Source organism: Procambarus clarkii, chromosome 54 (assembly GCF_040958095.1).
Source record: "Procambarus clarkii isolate CNS0578487 chromosome 54, FALCON_Pclarkii_2.0, whole genome shotgun sequence".
Lineage (NCBI taxonomy): Eukaryota > Metazoa > Arthropoda > Malacostraca > Decapoda > Cambaridae > Procambarus > Procambarus clarkii.
The window spans coordinates 28,752,490-28,766,490 of NC_091203.1; the positions used below are offsets into that span (position 1 = coordinate 28,752,490).

Below are 14,001 nucleotides of genomic sequence, written 5' to 3' on the forward strand. Positions count from 1 at the left end.
CTTAAGAATGTTTCATACAGCTATGAAACAACATTCACAGATGATATATGTAATGCAAATGAATTTGATATTTAAACATGAAAAACTATTTTTGTTACATATAAAATATAAACTAAAGTTAAAAAGACAGCATTTGCCAAATTACATAAATACTTTTAACAATCTTGGGTTAAAGGTTGCTCATGTGCCTGTTGACCCCATGTTGCAGTCATGGGTCATGTGCCTGTTGACCCCATGTTGCAGTCATGGGTCATGTGCCTCTTGACCCCATGTTGCAGTCATGGGTCATGTGCCTCTTGACCCCATGTTGCAGTCATGGGTCATGTGCCTATTGACCCCATGTTGCAGTCATGGGTCATGTGCCTGTTGACCCCATGTTGCAGTCATGGGTCATGTGCCTGTTGACCCCATGTTGCAGTCATGGGTCATGTGCCTCTTGACCCCATGTTGCAGTCATGGGTCATGTGCCTGTTGACCCCATGTTGCAGTCATGGGTCATGTGCCTGTTGACCCCATGTTGCAGTCATGGGTCATGTGCCTCTTGACCCCATGTTGCAGTCATGGGTCATGTGCCTGTTGACCCCATGTTGCAGTCATGGGTCATGTGCCTCTTGACCCCATGTTGCAGTCATGGGTCATGTGCCTGTTGACCCCATGTTGCAGTCATGGGTCATGTGCCTGTTGACCCCATGTTGCAGTCATGGGTCATGTGCCTCTTGACCCCATGTTGCAGTCATGGGTCATGTGCCTGTTGACCCCATGTTGCAGTCATGGGTCATGTGCCTGTTGACCCCATGTTGCAGTCATGGGTCATGTGCCTGTTGACCCCATGTTGCAGTCATGGGTCATGTGCCTGTTGACCCCATGTTGCAGTCATGGGTCATGTGCCTGTTGACCCCATGTTGCAGTCATGGGTCATGCGCCTGTTGACCCCATGTTGCAGTCATGGGTCATGTGCCTGTTGACCCCATGTTGCAGTCATGGGTCATGTGCTTGTTGACCCCATGTTGCAGTCATGGGTCATGTGCCTCTTGACCCCATGTTGCAGTCATGGGTCATGTGCCTGTTGACCCCATGTTGCAGTCATGGGTCATGTGCCTGTTGACCCCATGTTGCAGTCATGGGTCATGTGCCTGTTGACCCCATGTTGCAGTCATGGGTCATGTGCCTCTTGACCCCATGTTGCAGTCATGGGTCATGTGCCTCTTGACCCCATGTTGCAGTCATGGGTCATGTGCCTGTTGACCCCATGTTGCAGTCATGGGTCATGTGCCTGTTGACCCCATGTTGCAGTCATGGGTCATGTGCCTGTTGACCCCATGTTGCAGTCATGGGTCATGTGCCTCTTGACCCCATGTTGCAGTCATGGGTCATGTGCCTCTTGACCCCATGTTGCAGTCATGGGTCATGTGCCTATTGACCCCATGTTGCAGTCATGGGTCATGTGCCTGTTGACCCCATGTTGCAGTCATGGGTCATGTGCCTGTTGACCCCATGTTGCAGTCATGGGTCATGTGCCTCTTGACCCATACTTGCAACTTTTCTTTCCCACAACTCTTTGGAAACGTTAGTGGAAGGTGCAGAAACAAGAGTTGCTACATTCTTGTACAGCCACTAGTACGCGTAGCGTTTCGGGCAAGTCTTTAATCCTAAGGGTCCCTGGAATACGATCCCCTGCCGCGAAGAATCGATTTTTCATCCAAGTACACATTTTACTGTTGCGTTAAACAGAGGCTACAGTTAAGGAATTGCGCCCAGTAAATCCTCCCCGGCCAGGATACGAACCCATGACATAGCGCTCGCGGAACGCCAGGCGAGTGTCTTACCACTACACCACGGAGACTGCGAAAACATTTTCGAAAGAAACGTTTTGTGTTGGGTCCTATCTCAACAACGAACTTGGCATTACCGTTTTGTACGTTCCACACACTTGAAGGGTAAAGGAATACTTTACCCTTCATATATATATAATATATATTGGTTGCCTGTCCCCGACAAAATGAATTATTAATATTATTATTATAAAAAAAAGTGTTGTCAATATGTAAACAAGAGCCAAGCCGACAGGAAGCAGGGATTACAGACTGGAATGAGGGGAAGGAGAGGAAGAATACAAGGAAATAATAAAGATTTATAACCTTGCAACGGGAGAGAAATAGTCAAATAATGCCCGAACTAAAATTATTCAATTTAGTAAAGAAGAAAATTTTCAAAGTTATCCTTATGAAGGTTAAGTGAGAGGATGGGGAAGATGAGAATACATAGAAAATGGAAATTATATATTTTATACGGGTAAACTCAAGCATTTTGGCTTGCTATTGCTGTGGCCAAGTTTTATTTTTTTTATTTATTTATATATACAAGATTTTGTGCATTCTTGTACATCCATTAGCACGTTTCGGGCAGGTCCGTAATCCAGAGCTAGTGTATAGAAGCTAGTGTATAGAAGCTAGTGTATAGAAGCTTCCCTTTCGTCCACCAGTCCCACTCGGTCACCTGGCGGGAGTCACATTATATAGGAGAGAGCAGGCGGTGTAGGCCTTGCTGGAGGCAACATCACTGATTATTTATTTTACTAATTTCTTCAAGGTAAAAAGTCTCACGTCTGTATATCTTGAAGAAAATAATTATTTAAATAATTTTGTAATATACCTCTTAACTAATCTTCATAACAAACTGCTTATTTACTGACACTCAGTTCTCATTGTTTGTTAATAGAGAGCACGGTCTCTTTCCAGCTGTTCATGATCGACAACTGTGCAGACGACTGGCGCATCGCCATGACCTGGCAGCGTATCGCCAGAATATCTATGGAGCTGATCATCTGCGCAGTCCACCCGGTCCCTGGAGAGTACTACTTCTATTGGACGACCAAGCTCTCGAACCAGGGGGGCGTGGAGGGCTCTCAGTGGGTGCCCATCGACGTCACCCTCTCCCTACCTATGTTTCTCCGCCTGTACCTCATATGCAGGGTCATGTTACTACATTCTAAGGTTAGTTGGGGGCATGAAGCTACTTTTCCTGACTTTCTACGAGTTTAAGATGCATTTGAAAGTCTGTGAAGGGAGTGAGAATCATTAGTTCAGATGAATTGACGTAACTGAGATCAATTTCGGTCATGTGACGTCTTGAGTTAAGCCTACAAGCATTTAAGGGTCATTAACTCCTAACTCAGGTATAGCTTTCAATTTGTGTTATTAACAGTTAAGGTAAAACATGAAAACATGTTATTCTGATAATTAACATTATTTAATAAACTGTAAGCACAAATAGCAAGACTGTTTAGACGTAGAGAACTCTCGGGAGGATACAATAAAGGCAGGTCAGCTAGGGTTATAGAGGTAAGCTGCTGGGGACTTAAGATGTCTCAAGTTTCATACATCCAACATTTTCTTTAAGCAACTAGACAACATTTCATGTTATGGTTAATAATGTCAGCAAATAATCATATTTTAGTTTATTTCAGATAGGCATCCTTGAGAAATTAAGATATATGTATACTCAACTATTTGTGCCTGCAGAATCAAGCTCTAGCTCTTGGACCCTGCTTTTCTAGCCGTTGGTTGTCAAATGCAATAACTCCTAATGCAGTATTTCCCTATCATACCTGCTTTTAAAGTTATGAATGGAGTTAGCCTCTACAACCTGTTCCTTTAGGTCATTCCATTTTCTCACTTCCCTTAAGCTAAAAGAAAATTTCCGAAAATCTGACACATCTGAGTCTCAAGCTTCCACCCGTGGCCCCCTTGTTCTACTGTTATTCATTATACACATTTCCTCTCTTTCCACCTTTCCTATTTTCTTATTTTCAACGAAGCAGAGATTCTGTAAGGCGGACGCTAATAGTCGTCAAGTTATCTTCAACGTTAAGACAAGGGCTGAGAATTGCAACTCCCTCAGCAACTCCCTCAGCAACTCCCTCAGCAACTCCCTCAGCAACTCCCTCAGCAACTCCCTCAGCAACTCCCTCAGCTTCGACATTGCCTCGGGTGCCTCGGCCATTGTATGTAAAGCACAGTGACACAGATCTATTCATGACCTTACCTTCTGCTTCGGGATGCCAGTGGTAGCGAGATACCGGGAAGAGCATTATCTTGAGGTTATCTTGAGATGATTTCGGGGCTTTAGTGTCCCCGCGGCCCGGTCCTCGACCAGGCCTCCACCCCCAGGAAGCAGCCCGTGACAGCTGACTAACTCCCAGGTACCTATTTACTGCTAGGTAACAGGGGCATTCAGGGTGAAAGAAACATTGCCCATTTGTTTCTGCCTCGTGCGGGAATCGAACCCGCGCCACAGAATTACGAGTCCTGCACGCTATCCACCAGGCTACGAGGCACTGGCACATTGCATTGGACCTTGATCTCCAATTTACACATTGGGAACTGGAGGAGGCAAATGCTGATCTAACATTTGCCAGATAGAGCACATCATCTGGTGCGGATTGTCTTCCAAACGAATTCGTTTGCATGTGCTAGCAACTTTGCATTGCCACCTGTTTTTTGTCAATACCTGCTGATATTTGTGTGTCTTCCCTGATCCATAGAAACCTGCTATTCTCCATCCATTCCCCAAGCTCCGGCAAACTGTCTACTCAACTTTAAACACCTTATCATGGACACTTACTGAGTGGAGGAGGGTTCTCCTTACAACATTCTTGGATTTAAACGGAGTTTCAGACACGGTTTACCATAATACTCCTCCAGGGCCTAGCCTACTTTGGCTTCTCTGGGAGAGCAGGGTCATATGGCTGGCCGCTCTTTCTGGGTGATTGTTGGAGGTAAGGTCTCCACATCCCACACATAAGCAGGGTCCCACACGGTGTGATCCTCAACCCAGTGGTATTTAAAACTCTCCTCTCTGCGAAACACTCCACCCTGGTGTTCAGGTTATAGCACAAACTGATGATATGCCCTCGTTGGGGAGGGAACCATTCTCCAAGAGTCAAAGTACAATCTACAGAGAGCATTGGCAGGATTATCAGTCTGGGTGATAGGGACGGGGGGCTCTATCAATCTGGAGAAGAGTTCCATTATGTGCTTTGCCAGAACCGTATGTTCGAGTATGGTCTTCTAGTGGCCACGGCACACAGGTGCCTAGGGCTCATACTCGACGGTCCTAGTCTGTCGGAGAGGCATCATGTACAATATCTCTAACTCTTACCTTCCCCTCGTTGATACCATAAAGATTTTCTTTGATGTGGTGTGAGGGGCATGAAAGGAGCCCCAGCTGGCACTCCATAAGGCTAACACCAATACCATGGTTCAGAGCACATGCGAGGTATAGTTCTTCAACTGTCAATCTGTTGGATACGAATGGTGCCGTTCGTACCACACTCGGGGCAACACCTTCCTCGTCAACACCTTCCTCGTCAACACCTTCCTCGTCAACACCTTCCTCGTCAACACTTTCCTCGTCAACACCTTCCAGTGGGTTTGACTTGGGAAATTTGGATGTGTCTTCATATGTCACTGGCTCTTCACTTGTTTCTAATTCCTCCTAGCGCTCTGCCTCCTTTATCAGGTTTCTCACCCCTCCGCGGTTATACTATGCAGGGACTCGACTACTGCCCTTCACCTAGTGTTCTCTCGACGCCAGTAGGTACATCGACACATGGGGTCTCACATTCATGACAAGCTACTCCTGCACTTTGATACCTCGGGATGCTATATTGCTTTCCAGTGTCGAGATTTCGGGAATATGGTTGTAGACGCGGCGTCTTCTGTTGATTGACAGAATGTCATGAATGCTGGAAGGCAGATCTGGCACCTTCCCTTTGAATATCATCTCTGGGCTGCCCCCTGCGAGGGGTCGTTCTCTCGCCAGTGGGTTCAACATCACAACTGGTTCTTTGAATTGTTCTCATTCATCTAAGAATTTGACACTCTTGCCTCGTAGCGAATATGCATCGTTTCTACCTGACTTATTCTTCTGCTGCCAATGGTGTTCGAACATGTTTACAGATCTCTCGCTTCACAGTAACTGTTCTCCTAGAAGGAGCTGGTGCGAAGGAAGACAGCACCAGGCATGAGTTTCTACTCTTCACTTTCTGCCTCAAGTGTCACACGTAGCGTCTGAAGAGGCTGTAGAGGAATTATATTTATTTTGTCATTTCTCGTACCTGAGTTACCGGGCTGCATCCTATCGACGGGTCGTCGTCGTCGTCACTACTTTGAGGTTACCTTGAGTGCTTCCGGGGCTTAGCGTCCCCGCGGCCCGGTCGGCTTCCTGGTTGCTGGACTGATCAACCAGACCACTCCAAAGTCAGCAGCACTGCTAGCTGATCTTCCCTACTCCCTGTGTGTTCCTGCTGCCTCACGAACCACTGTTGATGCTCCTCCATTGTACGTGATGACTTCTATTACCTATCGTCTTCTCCCTTCCTCTTGTCAGCCTCCTGACGCCCAAACTGTCGATAGTATCATCCCCTTCCTCTTGTCAGCCTCCTGACGCTCAAACTGTCGATAGTATCATCCCCTTCCTCTTGTCAGCCTCCTGACGCCCAAACTGTCGATAGTGTCATCCCCTTCCTCTTGTCAGCCTCCTGACGCCCAAACTGTCGATAGTATCATCCCCTTCCTCTTGTCAGCCTCCTGACGCTCAAACTGTCGATAGTGTCATCCCCTTCCTCTTGTCAGCCTCCTGACGCCCAAACTGTCGATAGTGTCATCCCCTTCCTCTTGTCAGCCTCCTGACGCTCAAACTGTCGATAGTATCATCCCCTTCCTCTTGTCAGCCTCCTGACGCCCAAACTGTCGATAGTGTCATCCCCTTCCTCTTGTCAGCCTCCTGACGCTCAAACTGTCGATAGTGTCATCCCCTTCCTCTTGTCAGCCTCCTGACGCTCAAACTGTCGATAGTGTCATCCCCTTCCTCTTGTCAGCCTCCTGACGCCCAAACTGTCGATAGTGTCATCCCCTTCCTCTTGTCAGCCTCCTGACGCTCAAACTGTCGATAGTATCATCCCCTTCCTCTTGTCAGCCTCCTGACGCCCAAACTGTCGATAGTGTCATCCCCTTCCTCTTGTCAGCCTCCTGACGCTCAAACTGTCGATAGTGTCATCCCCTTCCTCTTGTCAGCCTCCTGACGCTCAAACTGTCGATAGTGTCATCCCCTTCCTCTTGTCAGCCTCCTGACGCTCAAACTGTCGATAGTGTCATCCCCTTCCTCTTGTCAGCCTCCTGACGCTCAAACTGTCGATAGTATCATCCCCTTCCTCTTGTCAGCCTCCTGACGCCCAAACTGTCGATAGTGTCATCCCCTTCCTCTTGTCAGCCTCCTGACGCTCAAACTGTCGATAGTATCATCCCCTTCCTCTTGTCAGCCTCCTGACGCCCAAACTGTCGATAGTATCATCCCCTTCCTCTTGTCAGCCTCCTGACGCTCAAACTGTCGATAGTATCATCCCCTTCCTCTTGTCAGCCTCCTGACGCTCAAACTGTCGATAGTATCATCCCCTTCCTCTTGTCAGCCTCCTGACGCTCAAACTGTCGATAGTGTCATCCCCCCTTTTCATTGTCAGCCGCATGACGCCCAAAACATGTTCAGTTTCACTTCCCTTTCCTTTGCTAGCCCCTTAATGCTGTCAGTGGCATATAATGTCAGCAGCCCTACAACTGTCAGCCCCCTGACGCCCACACCGTCTCCATTGTCAGTCCCACTTGTTCGTCCACCTTAACAGTATTCTCGAAATATGGTCACAAAAATACTTTGTTTAAATACAACAATGAGTAAATCCACAGGAGCCGTGATGAGGATTCGAACTTATGCGCTGGGTATTCCCAGACATACCTTTTAAACGACTGGGCCAGCTTAGTCACGTCGTGTCCATGCCGTGTCGTAGACCATGTCGTCTGGGGCGCGTGTCTGGGAACACCCAGCACATAGGTTCGAATCCTCATCACAGCTCTTGTGGATTTTTTTCATGGCTTTATCACATTACTGTGATTTCTCTGTGTGCAACAATAAGTCTTGTGAGCCCATACATCTGTTACACACAGAGCCTCCCAACAGAGCCTCCCAACAGAGCCTCCCAACAGAGCCTCCCAACAGAGCCTCCCAACAGAGCCTCCCAACAGAGCCTCCCAACAGAGCCTCCCAACAGAGCCTCCCAACAGAGCCTCCCAACAGCCTCTCTCCCTGTACCAAGAATGACAATTCCTCAAGTTTCCGGCATCCATTAACTCCTTGTATTATTTTGTGTGTGTATTTACAACGCTTAGATCCACTCCATCCGTCCTCAAAGGTGTTTCCTCCCTAATGATGTCAATTTGTATTTATTGCAAGGAACATTGTCAACAGTGGTCGACTCCATATTGGCCAGAGAATTTCCTCTCAACAAAGTATATATTTGTTATTCATTGATCCATCTCGCCAAAGACGTCCATGGTCTTTTGCTTCCCAAGAAACCTCTCTCTCACTGGTTACATCTTGGAGTTTCTTATATGCAACTGCTGGTAAATGTCTAACTATCTCCCCCCAGCATCCCATGGTAATGTCTCATTATGTCTCCAGGCATCCATTAGCCATGTCTCATTATCTCTCCCATCATCCCATGACAGTGCCTCACCTCCCAGAGTGTCCCATGGTGATGCCTCATTATCTCCTCCATCTCATGGTAATGTCTCATTACCTCCTCCATCCCATGGTAATGTCTCATTACCTTCCCCATCCCATGGTAAAGTCTCATTACCTCCCCCATCCCATGGTAATGTCTCATTACCTTCCCCATCCCATGGTAATGTCTCATTACCTTCCCAATCTCATGGTAATGTCTCATTACCTCCCCCATCCCATGGTAATGTCTCATTACCTCCCCCATCCCATGGTAATGTCTCATTACCTTCCCCATCCCATGGTAATGTCTCATTACCTTCCCCATCCCATGGTAATGTCTCATTACCTCCCCCCATCCCTTGGTAATGTCTCATTACCTCCCCCATCCCTTGGTAATGTCTCATTACCTCCCCCCATCCCATGGTAATGTCTCATTACCTCCCCCCATCCCTTGGTAATGTCTCATTACCTCCCCCATCCCTTGGTAATGTCTCATTACCTCCCCCCATCCCATGGTAATGTCTCATCATCTGCCACCAGCATCCCATGGCAATGTCCCATTATCTCTCCCAGCATCCCATGACAATGACCCATCTCACACAGCATCCTGTGATAACGAGGGGTTAGATTTTCTATCTTCACACAGCTGTTCACGGACGCGTCGTCACGGAGCATAGGGGCTCTCAACAGGATCAACTTCAACACCCGATTTGTTCTCAAGACGTTGATGACCATTTGCCCGGGCACAGTGCTCCTTGTGTTCATGGTGTCTCTCTGGATCATTGCTTCGTGGACCCTCCGCCAGTGTGAGAGGTAGGCCACAGACACACACACACACACACACACACACAGACACACACACACAGACACACACACACAGACACACACACACACACACACACACACACACACACACACACACACACACACACACACACACACACAGACACACACACACACACACAGACACACACACACACACACACACACACACACACACAGACACACACACACACAAAACAAAAATGATTAATGAGTCTGTAGGAGACACGCGATTAGTGAGGTCCGCGGAAATTCGTCAATTTCTCGGGACATTGAAGGAGTATAGAGGCTAGATCATAGTATTTGGCCTCTCGCAGTGTGTAGCTAGCAGGGTGCAACATAGCATAGTCATATCGCTAGCGATAGTGCGAAGATTTGGCGAAGAAACGAAAAGTGGAGCTAGGGCATCACCGGTGCATGTAAGTGTGTGACCTGACCGGGTGGGACGACCCGCCGTGGAGCTACCTGATTGTGCTGTGAGTGGTGACTGTGATCAGTGGTACAGTGAATTAGTGAACTGTCACATAACGATACAGTGACTGACTCCAGAGCTTTGTGTAGACAGAGAAGAAGACCTCATCAATCTACCAGCATTTAGTGAATCACCTAGTGGGAGACAACGAAGGATAAACATCGTCATCATACATCGCTCATCTGGTTGTGTGAGCGGGAGGCAGTCTGGTATGTACCCCTCTCTGGTCAATTAATCAGGTGTACAGATTGAGGTAAAAGATTATCAAATTCTCGTTCAGGATATCAAATATATTTAAAAATCTCAGAGTGGCTCATTTAGGCAGAGGTAACGCATAAGGGATATCTTGACACATACAAGCACGCCCGCCCACGTACGTATACACGCACACAAGTGTGCACACGCTAAAACAGACACACACACACACGTGCACGCACACACACACGTGCACGCGCACACACACACACAATTGTTCAGTCAGGGGAAAAGGCATTAACACCTGGGATAGACCTTACTATCCCCCCCCCTCTTGACCCCACCACCTGACCTGACCTGACTTAGCCGCCATCTCCGCCCCCCCCCCCAGTCCCCCGCATCGCCCATACACACACTCTTCCCCTCCCCACTCTCCCTCTCTCCCACTCCCTCTCTCCCACTCCCACTATCTCTCTCCTGCTCTCTCTCTCTCCCCTGCTCTCTCTCTCTCTCTCTCTCTCTCTCTCTCTCTCTCTCTCTCTCTCTCTCTCTCTCTCTCTCTCTCTCTCTCTCTCTCTCTCTCTCTCTCTCTCTCTCCCTCCCTCCCTCCCTCCCTCCCCCTCTCCCTCCCTCCCCCTCTCCCTCCCTCTCTTTCCTTCCCCCTCCCTCCCCCTCCCTCTCTTTCCTTCCCCCTCCCTCTCTGCCCACACACACACACACACACACCTCCCCCCCTCTCTCCCTTACCCGCTCTCTCCCTCACCCGCTCTCTTCCTCATCCACTCTCTCCCTCTCCCTCCCGCCTCTCTCTCCATCTCCTCCCCCCCCTCCCCTTCTACCTTCTTCTCACTTCAGTGGAAGGGTCGGATCCCCCCCCACCCACCCATTTATCTCTCCCTTTATCACTCCCTTCTCTCTCTCTCTCTCTCTCTCTCTCTCTCTCTCTCTCTCTCTCTCTCTCTCTCTCTCTCTCTCTCTCTCTCTCTCTCTCTCTCTCTCTCTCCCCCTCTCTCTCTCTCCCCCTCTCTCTCTCTCTCCCTCCCCCATCCCAACAGGGTCAAGATGGCAGCCAGAGGTCCCAGGGGAGCAGGAAAGAGCCAAGGTGACGAGATGAAGGAAATGTTCGCCCAGTTTCTGGAGGACATCAAGAGTGAGATGCAAGAAATGATGCAGGAAATGAAGAACGAAATAAGCAACCTGAAAAGAGAGCTGACAGCAGCAAAGGAGGAGATTAGAACCCTCAAAGAGAATGGTATCGAGGCTGAGAGTCAGAAAACCACCCAGGGAGAAGGTGGTAATAGTTTTCTGGATGAGAATGCCACAATAAAAGCAACATTTGCGGAAATACTAAAAAAAAAATAACTCTGAAGTAATGACTGCAGTGATGGAGGTGGCCATGAAAGCAGCCACCTCGCAGGAGGCGGCACGCTCCACTAGCCAACTGCTGGAAAGGAAAAGATCAGTGGTTGCTGTGGGTATTAGGGAACAGGAAGGAACCAATAGGACAGAGTGGAATGACAAGGACAAAGCAGCAGTGAATGAAGTACTAAAGGCACTAGACATGGAAGGGGCCGAGCATAGCATTGAGAAGGTTTTCAGGCTAGGCCGGTACAACAAAGACCGAGACCGAATGATAAAGATAGTGTTTGCAAACGAGAACACAAAGGAGAGGATCCTATCAAGGAAGAGCTCCCTGAAAAACGTGGGAAAATTAAAAAATGTATTCCTCCAGCGAGACATGACAAGGGAGGAGAGAGCCGTGGCGGCAGAAGCAAGGAAGAGGCGCAGGGCGAGAGGGGAAAACCAGGAAGTCACAGCTCCCAACACAACACCCCCAGAGGCGAGGGGGGAACCCACAACCAGCTACCCAGTAACACCAGAAGGGAGGACAACCCCGCCTCCCTTCTCTGCATAGAAAACCCCCCTACCCCAAACCCTCCCTGCCCCCACTCAAAAGTTCAGCCAAATCTCCCTCCACCCAAACCCAATCCCCACCCTTCTACCCCTCCCCTCCTCCCGAGTCCTCCCTCCCCCCCTTTCCTTCCCGTCCTCCCTCCCCTTTCACCCCATACCCTCCCTGTCCCTCCCCCTTCACTGGATCCCCCGCCCCTCATTCCAGTATCCTCTGAGATCCTGTTACCCACCTCACAGGTCCTCACACCCATGGAACAGCCTCCCCCACCAGCAGAACACTCACCAAGGAGGCGATTTGAGAAGGGACAGAAGAAAGTGAGCCTCAAAGCGATGTACACTAACATAGATGGAATTACAAATAAAGCAAATGAGCTTGGAGAACTGGTACTAGAGGAAAACCCAGACATAATAGCCCTCACAGAAACAAAGATCACGAAAACAATAACAAATGCAGTGTTTCCACAGGACTATTATGTTATGCGGAAAGAGAGGGAAGGAAGAGGTGGGGGTGGTGTAGCTCTGCTGGTAAGAAAAGGCTGGGATTTTGAGGAGATGGATATTCAGGGCTGTGAAGGTTTCAGTGACTACATAGCAGGTACTGTAACAAATGGAGGGAAAAAAATTATAGTCGCAGTCATATATAATCCACCACCAAATGACAGAAGACCTAGACAGGAATATGATAGAAACAACATGGCCACCATTAACATAATAGAAAGAGCAGCTTCTGTTGCTAGCAGGAATGGATCTGGACTACTAATTATGGGAGACTTCAACCATGGGAAGATAGATTGGAGGAACAGAGACCCGCATGGAGGACCAGAAACATGGAGAGCTAAGCTGCTGGACGTGGCAACAAGAAACTTTCTAAGCCAGCATACCAAAGAGCCAACAAGAATGAGAGGAGAAGATGAACCAGCAATGCTTGATTTGATATTTACCCTAAATGAATGGGATATAAGGGAAGTTAAGATGGAAGCGCCCTTGGGAATGAGTGACCACAGTGTATTGAACTTTGAGTACCTGGTAGAGCTAGGACTTATCTCCCCCCAAAAAGAACTAGGAATCAAAAGGCTGGCATACCGAAAGGGGAATTATGAACAGATGAGAAGTTTCCTAAGTGAAATACCTAGGGACACAGACCTCAGAGACAAGTCTGTACAGGGTATGATGGACTATGTTACCCAAAAGTGTCAGGAGGCAGTAAACAGGTTCATCCCGGCCCAAAGGGAAAAATCCGAGAAGCAACAAAAGAATCCATGGTATAATAGGGCATGTATGGAAGCGAAGAAACTGAACAAGAAGGCGTGGAGGAACTTCCGGAATAACAGAACACCAGAAAGCAGGGAGAGATACCAGAGAACCAGGAATGAGTACGTCAGGGTGAGAAGAGAAGCAGAGAAAATTTTTGAAAATGATATAGCAAACAAAGCCAAGACCGAACCAAAGCTACTCCACAGTCACATCAGAAGGAAAACAACAGTGAAAGAACAGGTATTGAAACTTAGAACAGGCGAGGACAGGTATACAGAGAATGACAGAGAGGTGTGTGAGGAACTCAACAAGAGGTTCCAGGAGGTCTTCACAATAGAACAGGGTGAGGTCACTGTGCTAGGAGAAAGGGAGGTAAACCAGGCGGCCTTGGAGGAGTTCGAAATTACGAGAGAGGAGGTCAAGAGACACCTGCTGGATCTGGATGTTAGAAAGGCGGTTGGTCCAGATGGGATCTCACCATGGGTACTGAAAGAGTGTGCAGAGGCACTTTGCTTGCCACTCTCCATAGTGTATAGTAAATCACTAGAGACGGGAGACCTACCAGAAATATGGAAGACGGCGAATGTGGTCCCAATATACAAAAAGGGCGACAGACAAGAGGCACTGAACTACAGGCCAGTGTCCTTGACTTGTATACCATGCAAGGTGATGGAGAAGATCGTGAGAAAAAACCTGGTAACACATCTGGAGAGAAGGGACTTCGTGACAAATCGCCAACATGGATTCAGGGAGGGTAAATCTTGCCTTACAGGCTTGATAGAATTCTACGA

At 48.3% G+C, this 14,001-nt stretch overlaps 1 protein-coding gene across 1 annotated transcript in view; it reads left to right on the forward strand.

Annotated features, from left to right (window-relative positions):
• The window catches only part of LOC123771328 (small conductance calcium-activated potassium channel), a 623,340-nt gene that overhangs the window by 552,864 nt on the left and 56,475 nt on the right, over positions 1-14,001 (forward strand). The window contains 2 exon segments of the mRNA XM_069305218.1: positions 2,739-2,993; positions 9,200-9,366. Coding sequence (XP_069161319.1) covers positions 2,739-2,993; positions 9,200-9,366 — 422 coding nt within the window.